This window comes from Emydura macquarii, unplaced genomic scaffold (genome assembly GCF_026122565.2).
Source record: "Emydura macquarii macquarii isolate MOO-44397 ecotype Brisbane River unplaced genomic scaffold, CSIRO-AGI_Emac_v2 contig_212, whole genome shotgun sequence".
Classification (NCBI taxonomy): domain Eukaryota; kingdom Metazoa; phylum Chordata; order Testudines; family Chelidae; genus Emydura; species Emydura macquarii.
The window spans coordinates 277,506-294,486 of record NW_027130349.1 but is presented as its reverse complement, the minus strand read 5'-3'; the positions used below and the strand labels follow the sequence as shown (position 1 = coordinate 294,486).

General features: G+C 36.1%; 1 protein-coding gene across 8 annotated transcripts in view; it reads right to left on the bottom strand.

Annotated features, from left to right (window-relative positions):
- Window positions 1-16,981, bottom strand: part of TRAPPC8 (trafficking protein particle complex subunit 8) — a 110,396-nt gene that overhangs the window by 81,503 nt on the left and 11,912 nt on the right. For 4 of the 8 annotated variants that reach the window (XM_067546117.1, XM_067546133.1, XM_067546125.1 and 1 more), the window contains exons 2-6: window positions 13,654-13,848; window positions 10,896-10,979; window positions 3,490-3,579; window positions 1,845-2,019; window positions 377-530 (exon numbers count right to left, since the gene is read on the bottom strand). In XM_067546117.1, the coding sequence (XP_067402218.1) occupies window positions 377-530; window positions 1,845-2,019; window positions 3,490-3,579; window positions 10,896-10,979; window positions 13,654-13,848 (698 nt within the window). The remainder of the gene's footprint in view (window positions 1-376; window positions 531-1,844; window positions 2,020-3,489; window positions 3,580-10,895; window positions 10,980-13,653; window positions 13,849-16,981) is intronic. The other 4 variants (XM_067546141.1, XM_067546157.1, XM_067546149.1 and 1 more) reach the window with 1 other exon arrangement.

Sequence of the window (16,981 nt, the reverse complement as noted above, 5' to 3'; positions counted from 1 at the left end):
GCAAGCAAGCATGAGCAAAGCATTTCTACTGTTAACTATGTGGAGGATAAGAAATTCACAGATCCTAAAGATTATTTCTCTTGGTGCTCAAGGATTCTACTATTCCAATGACTGATCTTGCATATTTAAGTGCTACGTAAGCAAAAGTCCTCTAAATAAAGATTTGCCAAATGCCCTCAGAAACAAAAATAGTTTAAATAAAATCCATCTTATGCTATCATGTTTGGGAATACCCTGGTAAATGATTAATCATGGCACAATTACACAGGAATAGCACTGCTAATACAGAGCCATAACAAAATTGCAGAAACCAAGTTAGCCAACCTGATTACAAAAGTCATTACAGTGTAGGCTTCCAACATTTTAGAACACATACCTGGTTTTGGATACTGTTTTTCTGGAGATATTGACTCCAAGGATCTGGTATCTGTTCATCTGCTCCCCTGTTAGATTCTCGAGAATTTATTTTAAGTAAATAGCAACCCTGAGTTCCATATCTCTGCTTCATTTCTTCATATACTGAGTCAGCTCTGAAACGGAACATCTCAAATATAGTCAGTTTGTCTCAAACTGGAAGTAGCGTTCTTGCAGCACTTTCTTAAAAAGCTTTCCTGTCAGACAAAAGTTATAGAACAGCAGTGTAATTTACAAGTGTTCTACTGTATTTCTGCTATAGCAATTACTTGCAAATCTCATATCAGCATCTACAAAATGCTGCTCATCAGCTGTGTCTGCTACTTTCCCAGGAATACTTTATATAGCAGTTCACAGCAGTGACAGAGTGGCAGCCAACAGAGCAGAACTCCAGTGCAGAAACTCTTTACCCCTGGAAGGTGTGCAGCAGGAAATTGACTAGATGTAACTTCTACTATTTGGTAGTAGTTGCTTATTCTGTACTAAGATGGGGGTGGGAGAAATGAGAGTGACAAAAAAGTTAGAAACTACAGAAGAGATTGGACAGGAAAGAGACAGAGTAACAGAAAAGAGAAACAGGCAGAGGAGAAAAAAAAGTATGAAGGAAGGGATAAATTAATAGGACTGAGATAATAGCAATCCTAATATCGGCATTTCTACTGACCCGTGGAAAAATTTAGGAGCAAACTACCAAATAATGTATTATGGTAACCCATTGGATTACCACATGAAACAATTTGTTTATGTTAAAGCATTTAGGGATGCACAGTTGAAAAATAAGATGACAGAGGTTGGGCTCATATCACCCTAACAATGGTAATTTCTCCTTATTTCCTAGCACCACTGTAGCCAACACCTTTAATCACTCTAAATTTGAAACACTGTTCAAACTAGACATTTTTCTTTCTTAAACATGCTACAATTAATATACAATAGAGTAAGTGGTATTCAAGTCTGTGATGCCCAATATATACACTCAAACTATCTATAGTCTAATCTAGCAATCTAAAGATTTTAATTTTTAGAGCTATTTTCATTGAAGGTCATCTGAAACTTGTATTCTAACGTGCATATTTTTGGTGACGGTTTTGTCAGTTTTTAAAGAAATAATGTAACAGGTTGCAACACACGATGCAGATGATTTTAAGGTAATTCATTTTAGAAAGAAATTAAAGTTAAGACACTGGATAATGACTACTTCATAAAACCGGAATTAGTTCTTTGTGTTTCACATGCACACACAAAATGATATTTGAAATAAAATATTAACTAAGTAAATCTGCCTGGACACCAGCCTCCATACTGGTTAATTATATTAAAATAGGCAACTAAAATAATGTGTGTGCGCACAAAAAATTCAAAGTCAGCATTTCAGCAAAACAAGCTTTTCTGCATGTTCACTAAAATCGTAAGGTAAAACAAAAACCCACCTTTGTTCCTCTCCTGCACTTACATCATGTAGCAACACATAATATTTGAGCGTATTTGGTATAAACCATTTTGGATATGCATATTCGCTGCTGTGCTGAATTCGATGCTGCTCTTGTGACAGCTTCAGAAATTGCTCCACAGGTTCAGGTTCACCAGAAGAAACAACAAGCATACCTGAATTCACATTAAGGATATAATCATGTCACAAATGCCAGGAGCAATCATTTCACGGTATCATAGCCTGCTTGCTTCACTATATTTAAGGTTACACCTATATAAATGGCTATATAATTGTCAATTTTTGACTTCTGCAGAATTGTATTTGCAGCAGAAATTTTTTCAAGTGATTTCAACAAGTGCATATTTATAACTTTAAAAAAGTCAGCTAAACTATATATTTGTCTAATGGAGATAAGACTGAGAAAGGAAGAGAGTTTAAAAAAAAAAAAAAAAAAAAAAAAAAAAAGATTGCCTCTGAGAGTGTCCTAACACTAGTCTTAATAAACATGCCAAGAAATCCTGAACTGTTTTGTTTTAAAAACAACCCAAATGTTAACTGCCTAAACATATTGTCTGATTTCTGATTTTCAGAAGCGCTGTATTCTAGGAGCTTAACTTTCAGATACTAATTTTGAAAATATTTGCTTCAGTTTCCAATACTATTAATCCAGCATTAAAAGCTCTTGCATATATTAGAATTAAGAGGACACAAAAAAGTGTCAACCAGAAAAAGTACAAAAAACTTAGACCAATGTCATCAACTTCGGAATAATCTAGACAAGAAAGTTGTTAGTGATTGTAGTTCAGTTCACCTTCCATATGTGGACAGGTACCTTTTGCAGCACTGTCTTCCAGCTGCAGAATGAAAATGGCCAGCATTGCTAGTTTTTACTACTGCTGTTCATAACTCTGTAAGCAGCAGTCATATAGACCCAATCATGTCAATATCACTGCTGCTTTTTACAAAACACAATGTACTAGTTTTCACTGAGATGAGAAACTCAAAACCAGAAGCTGGTCAGAGTAGAATAGCAGAGTCAAAACTCACTGTTGTAGCAACAAGGAAGCTCTGAAACAGGAAAAAAACAAAACAATCCAGGAAACACTCCCTTGCCCTTACTGGCGTGAGGGACTTTTGGAGAGGGAATGTGGCTTCAGACACCTACCACCAGAGTTTTATATGACAACAGAACTGCCAAACAGGACTCAGGGATAACTCCCCAATAGAAATTCCAGAACCTTCGCCTTCCCCAGCTGGGGGAGGAGAAGACTAGAGTGTGTGTCACTTAGTCCTTGCCACTGGAAAGAGGGACAGGACCTTCCCATCTCTCGTACTGTGACTAAAAGATTTAATTATCTGATTATATAGACCAATAGCACTTATTTACAGTAATAATTTACAACTCTCCTACATAAAGCAGGCATTTTCTTCCTGTAGCAAGTCTATGTAGTTATATGTGCTAAAGGGATTGGGGAAGACAAATTATACAAAACTAGAAACAGTTGCAATATCAGTAACTTTAAAGTTATACTCAAAAACCCAAAAATCCCTTATGCTAAATTTCTGCAATGAAAAATCAGCTACAACATGCTGCTTCATTTAATTTAGAAAGCCATAGTGCATATTGAAAACTCAAAGGATACATGCTACATAGTGGTTTAGGAATTCATGATCTGATGCAGGCATGGACTGAAGAAAGCTCTCTCTGTAAGACTCAAACCATGGAGTAGTAGCTGAAAGATACAAAGAAATATTATAAAAGTCTTAACGAAATCGGAAAATATATAGGGAGAGAGAATTTGCCAAGTTATTTCAAACAATTAAATAAAGCACTAGATATTAAAATGCAACTGTCCTCTGATTTTTTTAAACCATATTTAAATTCTAGATCTCATTTAATTTATTGAAGGCGCAAAAATTAAGATTACAAATACTCTTCCCCTTTAAATTATCAACTTTAGATCATGGGTTTTGAAGGAAGGTGTGTTTAGTCTGAATCCTATTCAATCCTCACCACTTTTTAAAAGTATTTTTAAACATTAACATTTTCCATATTTTTGAGTCACGTGGATTTAGCCAAAACTACGCGTCTCTTCAGCATCACTTACACTCAAGACTCAGATGGATTCCCTTAGCACAAGTGGTCCAGAGGTGCCTAAATTAGAATATACAGTCATCTTCCACAGAATTGAAAACCAAACTGATTTTGGAATATATAGAGAGGAACTAGGATTACTAAATCCTGGCCTAAAGTTTTCCAAATCTTGGGACTGCAGTTTGGATATCCCTCAAAACTTCTACAAAGAGACAGCCTAATTCAGAGAGTATAGAGCTAGAAGCCAAGACTTCTTGAATTCTAAACCTGTATCTACCTCTGATTCATTGCAAGGTATTGAACATGTCAATTAACCCTGATAGTTCAGTGTCCCCATTTTACCACAAGAATAATACTTGAATGGGGAGAAAATATTTCTACAGCACTGAAAGTGTGGAGCATTATTCTTGCAATCTATTTCTGACATTATGTTGTACAGTAAGTTCTAAAATAGAGATCAAAGTAAGAAAACCAAAAATTGCCATTTATGAGTAAGAAAAACAAAACTGGCCCAGAAGTTAGGAAATACATTGACAGTGAAAGATCATGAAGACAGGAAAATTGTTACATATTAGTTAAGGGAGCTGGAATGGAGAAAAAAAACTCATTTCCAGCTGCAGCTTCAAGTGTGTAGTTCCAGTAATTTATAAAGTTTTGGAATACTCCCAATTTCATATATTAGGTAGGATTATATACAAGGACAATGATACAAAGTGAATCCTTTACTTCGGTGTTTCTCAAACTTTTCCTCCCCATGCACCATATTATAAACACAAAAATGTAGAGACTTTCCCAACTTATATCTAGGCATAGAGGAAAGGATGGCTGCCACTTCCCTGGACTAGTTCACACACCCCAGGTTAAGAACTCATGCCTTACCTGTACAGGAAGAATAATCAAATTTATTTCTATGAAGACAGAATTTAAGTAAGAATAATAATCTAGCAAACACCAACAAATATTAAAAAGAAATTCTTAAATTCCACAAATGAAGAGTTAAAAGGAACTAAAGAGTGGTATAAATTCAGATGATGTCAGAATACTAGAGCAATTTTTCAGACTTTCTTAAAGCTCAAAGAAATTATTTTAACTGAGAACATTTTCTCTAAAATGATTTCAAGTCATCAAATATGAAAAAAGCTCTTAGGAAACAAATCATACTTAACTATTTCAATGAACGGTAATTCAAAACAGAATATTTTTATTCTCATTGCCATAGGGTGTTGTGATGGCCTAAAGTAGAACTGGGTTAAAAAAAGACCTATATAAGTTCACACCGGATAGGTCCATCAATGGGTATTAGCCAAGATGGTATGAGATGCAACCCCATGCTCGGGGCAACCCTAAACCTCTGATTGCCAGAATTCAGAAAGGGTTGATCATTCCAGTTGACCTGTTCCAAACACCCCCCTTGAAGGTCTGGTACTAGCCACGGTCAGAGACAGGATACTGGGCTACACAGACTATTTCTCTGACCCAGTATGGCAGTTCTTATATTTTTATGTTCCCTTTGTAATCATTATTAGTATTTTACAGATAACGTTATATTTTGCCATAGAGATACATACAGTATCTTATTTCCTCACAGTGAATAAGCTAATCGGCAAGCTTCTTCCTCCCCACTTCTAATAAGCGTATGCTGAAGTGTCCATGACGCATTTGCTTTATTACAACAGAGACAAAATGAAGCACAATGCTTTTCCAGTAATATCACCTATAGCTGAAGTTCTTTCCACCATGTTGCATTAGGAAACAGGATGGGAAAGAAGCTGATAGCATATAGATAGGAACTAGTGAGGAACAGTGAAATGTTAAAGAGTCTAATTTAAATACAACACATGAAGGCAAGCAACTCAATATCGAAATATATAATTGGTTTATATACTAATGCCTGAAGTCTAAATACTAATATGAATGAACAAGAATGCTTGGCATTAAATGAGATATTGATCATAAGAAGCATTGTGGACACTTGGTAGAATGAGAAAAAAAATCAACAGGGTGCGGTAATATCAGGGTACACAATATAGAGGAATGACAATATGGTGCTACTCCCCCATGCTTGTGGGGGAGTAGCACTATATGCGAAAGAAATCAGACTCAAGTAAAGTAAAAATCTTGAGAATCAAACTGTACCATAGAATTTCTAGGGTTAGAAACTCCATACTTAAAGAGCAGTAGGAATATACTACCAACCTCCTGACCAGGATAGTGACGATGAATGTGAATAACTTAGCAAGATTACAAAAACAACAAAGGCAGAGAAAACAATTATAATGGGGGATTTCAACTATCCTATATTGACTGGATATATATCTCACCTCTGGAAGGGATGCAGAGAAACTTTCTAAAAACCATTAGTGACTGCTTCTTGGAGCAGCTAGTCCTGAAACCCACAAGGAAAGAGGCAATTCTTGATTTAGTTCTAGGTAGGGCACAGGATATGGTCCAAGAAGTGAATACAGCTGAACCACTCAGTCGTATCGACCATGATGTAATTAAATTTAACATTTCTTGTTGGGGAGAATACCAAAGAATTTCGTCACAGTAGCATTTATCTTCAAAAAGAGAACCACACGAAAAAATGAGGAAACTAGTTAAATGGAAATTAAAAGGAACAGTCACAAGGGTGAAACGCATACAAACTGCATGAGACTAACACCATAATGAAGGCTTAAACTAAACATATCCCCTAAATAAAAAAATAGTAAGAACCAAAAAAGTGCCACTATGGCTGAACAGTAGAGTAAAAAAGGCAGCTAGAGGCCTGCTTTAGAAACTGGAAGCCAAATCCTAGTGAGGAAAATAGAAAACAGCATTAACTATGCCACGTCAAGTGTAAAACTATTATTAAGCAGACCAAGAAAGAATTTGAAGAACAACTAGCTAAAGACACAAAAACTAAGAGCAACCTTCTAAAAAAAAAAAAAAAAGAGAAAAAAAAAAAAAAACCATCAGAAACAGGAAACCTGCTAAACAGTCATAGGGGGTCACCGGAAAAATCAAGATGCTAAAGGAGCTCTCAAGGAAGACAAGACCCTTAGAGATACAAATAATTCATTTAGCTTCTGTCTTCACTGTAGCAGATGTTAGGGAGATTCCCATGCACATGTGATTTTTTTTAGGTGACAAATCTAAGGAACTGTCCCAGATTGAAATGTCAATAGAGGTGGTTTTGGAACAAATTAATAAATTAAAACAGTAATAAGACACCAGGACATGATGGTATTTACCCAAGGGTTCTGAAGGAATTCTAATAAGAAACTGCAGAACTACCAACTGTGGTATGTAACCCATCACTTAAATCAGCCTCTGTACCAGTTGGCAGGAAGATAGCTAATGTAACATCATTTTTTTTAAAAAAAGGCTCCAGAGGCAATATAGGCAATTACAGAAAAGAAAATGAACAGACACAAACAAACATAATATGCTGGGGAACAAAACTTTTTGTAAAGAGAAATCATGTCTCACCAACCTATTTTTTTGATGGTGTCAATAAGCACATAGACAAGGGTGACACATTGGATATCATGTACTTGGACTTTCAGAAAGCCTTTAACAAGGCTCCTTATCTAAGGGTCTTAAGCAAACTAAGCTGTCATAGGACAAGAAGGAAGATGCTCTCATGGATCAGTAACTGGTTAAAAGATAGTAGGAATAAAGTCATTTTTCACAGTGGAGAAAGAAGTAGCGGGATCCCCCTAGGATCTGTAATAGGACCAGTACTGTTCAACCTATTCATAAATGAACGGGAAAAAGGGACAAACAACTAGGTGACAAAATTTGCAGACAATGCAAAATTACTCAAAATAGTTAAATCCAAAGCAGACTGTGAAGATTTACAAAAGGATCACATTAAACTGGCAAACAAGACTATGCCTTCTGTGCTTACATTTTGTTGTTACTCTTTGCCACCATTGGTGAACGGGAGAGGCCAGGAAGATCATGAGTGTATTCAGTTTGGTGACAAACAATATAGCCTTACTCTAGAATTACACATTCTTTTTAGCCAGCCTAGATGGCCTTTTTTTTAAATTTTCAATTGTATTCATGTCTATCCAACAATATATTTTTGGCACTTTTATTAAAAATTAGCGTAATTCCTGGAAGAAATAGGGCCATTGAGATAGTAAGACTAAGGCCCTAATCCTATTACTGATAGTGCACAGATGGACTGTTGTGCCCCTTGAAGTCAATGGGGCTCTTTCTGCATAGCACAGGCAGATTATTATATGCTGTGAATTGCAAGATTGGAACCAAGCTCTGTAAAGGTGTACGGTGCTATAACTGGTCCAAGTTTTATCACTCTGCCTTGCAGCTGACAATTTTGCAAGGCACTTGCCACAATTGGGTCAATAAAGGAATCCCAACTTAATTGCCAAGATGAATTCAACTCTATTTTCATTTATTCACTTGATACTAGTTTCTCACAATTTTACTAGAGGTGGAAGGAGCACAGAGCTATATAGATTTCATATGTAGCTCCATCCAAGCCTCTAATATGAATAGATCTGAAAATCAAAGGTTGTCACCTTGACTAATCACCAAGTCTGATATATAGATGATTACTTACTGGGTAAAGAACCAAAAGAATTAGGAAGTTCTGCTGAAGCTGCAGCACTGCCACACAATTTAATAAAAAGATAGTTGAGCTATGTGAATTTTTCATCACTGGATTCAAGGAAGACACACACATTTTTACAGTGATTTGAGTTATACCTAATTAAGTACAATACATTCAGTCTACCGAGAATTCTTCCTATAGTTTCAAGTGGCAGTGCAATGAAGAATAGCTTTTCCAATATTCTCCAACTCCCCAAAAGTAACCCGTGTAAAGTTAGACAACATGGCAGTGTTGTCTATCTCCTTCTCTCTTCAACCCATCCACCCATCTTCTTGGGATAGGGAAAGAAAATTATAAGAAATTATGTATAATATAGTTTGTAAAGCATTTTATCAACCTTTCAAATGAACATTATATTTATGTACACTTATGCCACCTCAACCAATTAAGGTAGCTTTATTTTGAATTACAAAAAATATTCTTAACATACTATTATGTTTAGCTTAAAGTTTAACAAAATACTTTATACCAACTTGTTCTACACATTTAAATCAGGAACCTTCAAATTGTACCACAATGTAGAAAAGTATGTATATGTAATTTAAGCAGTCAAGCAACCTTCCTGACTGAAGAAGGTAAGTTTTAACTGTAATATATAGATTTCTGATTAAAATCTCTACCTTTTGCACAGTTTATGATATGAGGAAAAAATTGGTAAATGAAGCCCAACATATAATACTGTACATTTTAGATCTTTACCTCAGGTTAAACATAGCTACTTATTAAAAGAAAGGATGAGGAAATGCTGATTCTTGCATGACTCATTTCCTTTCCATACTTTGTATATACATCATGCACAGAGATATATTCCACAACTCTAATACAGTTTTGTAGTATACATACCAACTCAAGTGTAAAAAGAGATTTAGAGGACAAGTGTCTGTGTATCATATTTCATTCCAAATTGTACTTTGAATTTCAAGAGCTTTCATTTTTCAAAGTAAAGAGTAGCAGTTACTGTTGTCACAAGCATAATGGAAGAAGACGACACTTGATAGTGTCAGAGATTGGGACACTGCTACCTGTAACTGAGTTCTCTCCCATTGAGCCTTTAAAGATCAAGGAAGCAGCTAAGAAAGCTAGGAGATTCAAGCTATTTATCACAATATGCTGTATGCAGTAATACACAGAGTGCTCAGCATGGAAAAGTATTTACAAGGCCATGATAATTGAAGTAGTAAATACTACAAATCTCTCTCTAAAGCCAAATACTGCAAGTTACTGATTTTATGTAGATTTTATCTAGCCATGGTTTTAGAAAAAATGGACATTGCATCTGTCTAGCTGTATGCAATACTGCCCAGTGTTTCATTTAAAATGCAGTGCCATCCCTGTCCAATCCTCACTACAGTGCATGAGGTTTACAGCACCAGTAACAAGCACACCTGAAAATTTAGCTAAACTAGTAAATAGTGCTCAACAGCAAACATTTTCCATATGAAAATAAGTCATTTACTTTCTATAAGAAGCCAAAGAAATGAGAGTTCTAATTTATCCAAATCTTACATACATTTTGCTCCTAAATTAAAAAGGCAAGTGCATTTATCAAAAAGTACATACATCTGATGTTCTGGCACATTCAGGAAAAGGCATTTGGCACGCTCTAAAAAGGAAACTTCAATAGCAAATCTGTTTTTAATTGTACACATTGAGGTTACACCTGCAATCTTTAAATACTTAAGATCACAGAACTAGTTATCCTTATAGGCTATAACAGCATGCTTAATTATGTTATAAATTAGCAAACTAAGAATAAGAACTACCTCATTTCTTTGCAGCAGCAATTATCTAAGACAGAAGAGCTTTTATAAAGTTTTGTACTCTTGAGAATTAATCAAAGTCCACACAGAAAACTCCAGTAGGATAAAGGAACTTTTGTTGTATCTCAATATTAGTATTAAGGTTCTAAAATAAGTAACACTACTATTTATATAGAATAATTGAGAAGAGATGAGAAGAAAGTATTTTCATTTGAAACACAAAGAGTCTGACAGTGTACAAAATCATGTGATCAAACAAGAAAAAAATAAACATTTTTTTGAAGTATCAGAATTCTGTGTTCACTCTGCACTTAGTTTGACCCTATGGAATGACCACAAATAATTTGTTAATTAGCAGCAAAAGAATACGGATAACAAAAGAAGAGAATCATACAACCATCACCAACAATTTTTATTTTTGGGGAAAAAAAATGAGGAATACACACATCTATGCCAAGGAAAGAGCTGAACAATTATAGCAGGATGGTAAGGGAAGGTGGACAAGGCACATGGAAAAGGAATAGATAAAGGGCAATTTGGCAAACCCGCACCAATCACAAAAAAAAATACCTGAATAAAACGTGGATGTGTTCAGTTCCATCAGTGTGTCTTTCCAATTATTGTACCAAGGAACACTAGCTTTAACTGAGCGATCTGATAGAGAAAACATGGCATTATTAAGCTAAGCAGTGTCAGGTGCATATATACTATCTGCTCTTAGGTTTTGGTAATATGAAAGAGTAAAGTACTGTACCACATCCGCCATCGGGGACTGAAACAATTTGTCTCCTGAGAACTAAGTATTTCATGCTACAAATCAGACATTTCACCATATGGTATCATAGAGCTCTTCCTTCATTTCTTGTGCGCCTAAAACTCCCATTGATTTCAATGGACATTGGGGTTTGCAAGTGAAGAATAAGAACCAGACATTAAAAGATTTCTATTTAACACAGGTCTTCCAGTGAGAGGAGACTATATCCTTAACCAGCTAATACTTTTCCAAATTTCACAAGATTACAAAGACGACAGCTATAGCAAAAAAGGGATTAAGTAAGAGTAAGTGAATAGAACTATTTATGGCCTTCTTACAAATAAATTAAATTGTATAATGCATCACAGTTCTCTAGGATAAAGTTTCTTTATTTTTAAGCTGTACTGCAGCTGATGTGCATTTCCTTGGTCTTTGCTATTAATAAAAAGATTTTTAAAACACCACATACTTGAAATTTAATATCAATACCTTGTAGTAAATTGATAAACAGTTTCATCTACCACAAATAAGAACAGTGACTTAATTAAGAAAAAAGGCTAAAGTAGTTTATAGTTATCACACCAAAAACAGGTACTATGGCAATGAGAAGCAGTTTCACAGGCTCTAATAACTTTAGAATTAAAGTCTCAGCAATCTTTAAAAAAAACCATTAATGTCACTTTGTTGAGGTAGAAGGCTGTGGAACATCACTTTGAGTACTTTTCTTAAAAGCTATCAGCACAGAGACCAAGGAGTCTGCCCTAACACAATACAATAGATTTACATTGGTCAGCAAGAGTAGATACATCTTGGCAGCATACTGCTAGTTCCCAAGAGTGCCCTAAAACAGAATAGTACAAAAGCACAGAAAACTAACAAAATTCAATTTAAACACAATATGGCTTTCCCCACATATTGCTAGGAAGCCCCCTGACAAGAATGATTGGAAACAAGAAACTAAATTTTGACCGAAAAAACAAAGGCAGAAACAGTCTCTGTAAGTATATCTTTTTCTTAGTTATGAAACTGGTATTCAAAATAGTAGATAACTGGACCCAAGCCACTATTTACAGCAATACAGGGAAAATATATATTCCAATGTTGCATTCAGATATACTCAATCTGAAATATGCAATGATGGAAGAAGATTATAGGAGACTTCCTCATGAATAATGTACCCTGGGGTCCTTGGAAGGTGGGAATTCTATATGCATTTAAATAGGCTCTTCCTAGTTCTGAAGATCTTCACTATGTAAAGAAGACTTAAGCAACAAAGGCAGACAGAGACATGGAAGCTGTGAAAGTGACTCTACAAACTAATTGTTTTTGCAAGAAGTTACACTCTCAACACTAAAATTTAAGAAATCAATCACCAACGTTTCATATTACGTTACTGGGTTTAAGTTCTTTAAAATTGAAAGATGCCTTACAATATTAATACTGATTTTGTATTGTGAAGAAACATACTACAATAACAGCTACTAATCCTCACAGATTAACAGGCAGACATCAGAAGATTGCGCATGCTGAACTTTTTAAACACACAAGTAGTTCCAGTGAGTTCAATAGGACATACTAATAGGCTTGCAGTTAAAGCAAGTGCTTTCCTGGATTAGGACCTTAACCTGGAGGAGCTCAGTAATGCCAATCACATCTCATGATGTTTGGTATTCTCCTCAATGCTTCAGCTCCTGAAGTTTTGCAATGATATGAAAAATTTTAAGTTTCAATTAAAGTGTTTCTAACCATCAAAGCTGCACAGAAGAGTCTACAAATGTCAATCTTAAAGACTCAAAAACAAGAAGGGAAGCAAACCTTCCCCCTACTCCTGAAAGTTTATTTTTAAAATGATGATTTTTAAGAGCTTGGAGTTGGCAATACTGGAAGTTGCCAATACAGTGAGGATGAGTATTAAGGGTGCCAGAAAAAAAAAAAAAATGAACAAAAAGTTAGACTTAGCTTCAAAATATGATAGTACTATGGTGGCAGTGTTGTATACTTGTTTTCACAGATCTAGATGCCCCAGATCAAGTGCACACTATGCTTTCATTTGCAATATGTAAAAAAAAATTCTAATTCTGACTGTAGGAATGCCAACAGATAATTTCCAGCAAATATATTTTCTCTAATACAACAGTGCATAATGCTTTAAATTTTTGGTTTAAAAATGAAGTTGGCAGCTATATAAACTTGAAAGGTGGCACTAAACTCTGTTGGAGGAGTATATAAAAAAATCCTCCAATTATTTTGGGCATATAGATAAATCTCTTCCCTGTCACAATTAACAATCCACAAGGATTTAATATTAAATCTGATCAACAACATTTGGGATCGAGTTACATATGATGAAACAAGTTATTGAGTACAAATTCCAATATGTACTACAAAAGTATTTTAAACAACCACCCCAATATTAATCATTTAGCAATAGTACTCAATCTTCAAGGAAATTATATTAAGTAAATACAGCTAGCATCTGCAAATGTTTTGAAAATGTAGGAAACTTCAATTTAAGATTATGGTGAAAAAATTTTAATAATAAAAAAACCACACAGAATAAATCTTGTTACCTACCACTAATGTTGAGATCATAATCTCCTGCAGTAATCACATTAGCTATTAATCCTTCAGCAGGTTGACTGATTGATACAACATCATTTAGAAGCTTCCGAATGGCTCCTGGCTGAGGTGAGCGGGTAATAATGTTGTTGACAGCAATTTTCAAGTTTTTAATTACGTGAAGCTGGTTGTTAGGATCTCTCATGTGAACTAAAAAAGAGAAAATGATTTTGTTAAGTTGAATATTTTATTGCAGCAACTGTATTTTAGCTCTGGCTGTATTAGCATTTCTTTGACAAAAGATATTTAACATTTAAAGAGAACTTACATGACTAAAATTATTGTAATTTAACCCAAGAACAAGTTTTCTCCACGCCACCCTAGTCTCATGCTGGAATAAGAGTCTATAATACCAAAGTATCAAATGAAAATATATTACAGAGGCTAGAACTCCAATCCTTAAAGGGACTTAATTACCTGATTCTTTAGTTGGCAAAGTCCACCATTTAGGTGCCACTTACATTTTCAAAGCCACTGCCCAGATACTATCTAAACCCATAGGTGCTTAAACCCACACCAGTGGGTATATACAAAATCACCTAAGCGCTGATACCACGCCACAGCTAACAAGCTAATCAGAGCCTGAGCACAAGCCACAGCTCTGGTGGCCCCAAAATGGGATTCTCAAACTAAACAGAGGAAAAACCACCTCACCGTGGGTCCCAATCTCAAAGGTGTGCTCTAAGAATGCTTAACACTGTTGCCTGCTAGCCCCCACATCAGGAAGGCCAGATGCAGGCCATCAATAGATGGAGGAGCAGCAGAGCACCTGCATGGAAGACACAGGGGGGGCACAGAAAAATGTAGGGTGAACACAAGAGTGGAATCAAGTGTGAGCAAGAGACAGACATACGGTTTCAGCCACAAGGGCAGAGGCTACCAGATCAGTTGACCTGGCTTTGATGCTTAATTCTAGGAGAGGGTTTACGGCTGAGGATCCCAAGTGGAAGGACTCACCTATCTCAGGCCCATCAGTCAGATGCGGCAAGTCAGCCACTCCTAGGCACTACTCCTGGCTAGCTCAGGAAGCTCCCTATTCAACTGTCCAGCTTCTGAAAATCCCTTAAATCAGGCACTGAGCTCTCCCCAGGCATTATATGGAAAAGCTAGACACCTAGCTCGGTGCTAAAAATTCCACTGGGCAGCAGACCATCTAGGGGTTGGATGTTGTAATTGTGAGCAGAGCAACTGCCAAGTACATTTAAGTACCTGGATCCAGCAATCTCAATTCATTTTACTCCCGTAACACAAAGAAAATATTGTACGTGCGCATGTCAGTTGTACTGAGCAAGCACAATAGCTACACAGAAGCCAACAGTCAATAACCCAAGTTAAAAAAGAATCCTCAGAATAAAAGCCATCCAAAAAGGCTCCCAGAGACTTGTTATGGATCTCCCACAATTATTTCAGTGGAAGCTCTGTTACATACCATACATGCGTCAATAGACTAATCATCTAGCTTACCTTCATGGTCTGAAGATTAACTATGACAAAGGTGTTGTTAATTTTGAATGTTTTTATGAACTAACTAGATGTCATTTAACCAAAGCCTAGCAACTTGGCTGCATTAGCTGGATTTAAAAAGAGACAAGCATAGCAAATTACCGAGAAGTCCCACTAAACTGTGTGTCAAAAATACTAAAATGACAAACTGCGAGTGTCAAAATAATATGAGACACTAAAGGTATATGTTCACTAGAGAGCTATCCTAGGGAAACACCTATTATTTAAAGAAAAAAATTGGTAGAAAGAAAGGAAGATTGTAGATAAGTTTTAGATGTGCACTTGAAGAAGTTACATTTTAAGCAATGAGGTCTATGAAAGAAGTTCATTCTACCAGCACAGCTGTCTGGGTTGTCTTTTCCATGTATGACTACTTGAGAGTAAAGAGTCTATTCTCATTAAAGCTAACCCCCCTCACTTTAGCACAGCCTGAAAAAAAAAGTTACTAGATGTGAACTAAAGAGTTCAGGACCAGGAAGAATAGACAAGAATTCAAGAACCAATCTTAATTTGAGGCCATTAGCAACACTCAAATCTATTACAACCTCAGAATGGAAGCGAGGGGGACTACATTATGCAACTACTGTAGGGACCATCTCAAGAAAATGAACTAGAGCAAAGGTAATTGCCAGAAATCCTAAATTTACCAGTTTCAATTACAAGAGCTAGAATATAGCTGTTTCAGTTCCCTCTCTCAACCCCAAAGTCACCACTGTATGCAGGCCTTTTACCAACAAAAAAAAAGCAAAAACACCATGATGATGTGATGAAAACATGGGGTTACTTGTGATTTTTAAAAGCAAACACTTTTCATGATTTTTCAGAATGCCTCACACAATCATCTTTAGTTGTCAAGTAGAACAGAGACAAGGACCCATCCACCAGGACTCTGTACTTTACATTAGATTCAGCACTGGCTTGGCAGCTGATTTAAAGTTCGGCTCCTCAGTCCTTTCCACTAAACCCAAAATGGACTGAGGCCTGGTAATCTCACAGACCAGCACTCTCTGAACCCTACTGTGGAGATTCAGTTGACAGGAATGGTCTGATTGAACCTAGGGTACACTTCATAGGACCCAAGAGCAAAGCTTTGTTTGTGGAATCACTGGGGAAGTTGCTCCCTAAAGCAAGTATTGGCATCTAAAGGACACATTGTTTAGGAACATAGGAACTGCCATATAGGATCAGATCTGTGTCCATTTAGCCCAGTATCCTATCTCCAACAGTGCTTCAAAAGCTTCAAAAGACAGTGCAAGAAAACTGGCAATAAGCAGATGTGGAATTATCTGCCCTCATGAAGGTCTTGCCCTAATCATTAAAGATTGGTTTAAACACTGAAGCATAAGGTTTTATATTCCTTCCCAAGTTTTTGCAAGTTAATGAACTGCCCCTGCACCACTTGAAATCTGATCCTTCAAGTTAAACGTTGACAATGGAATACAGCTATTCTTCCATTGTGGGGCATTCCTTGAACAAGACAACCTAGGTTCAGAGATTCTGCAACGTAAGTGCTTTAGAAATGTCATAATCCATTATATTTTCCACAATTAGTGAAGTTCATTTGGGGAAAAGGGAGCACACACAGGGGAAAAATAGCTATCTAGTTATCAAAAGATTCTTCCTCTTTTAGTTAGTCCACTTCGGCTGTGTGGTGAACAGGATTGTCTCCTTCTTTAAAGAGAACTTGGCATAATTCCCAGCAGCTGAAGAATATATACAATGGCTACCCTGTAAAAGTCTTGTTTTTAAATGAAGTGTAGTTGTAGCTGTTGGTCCCAGG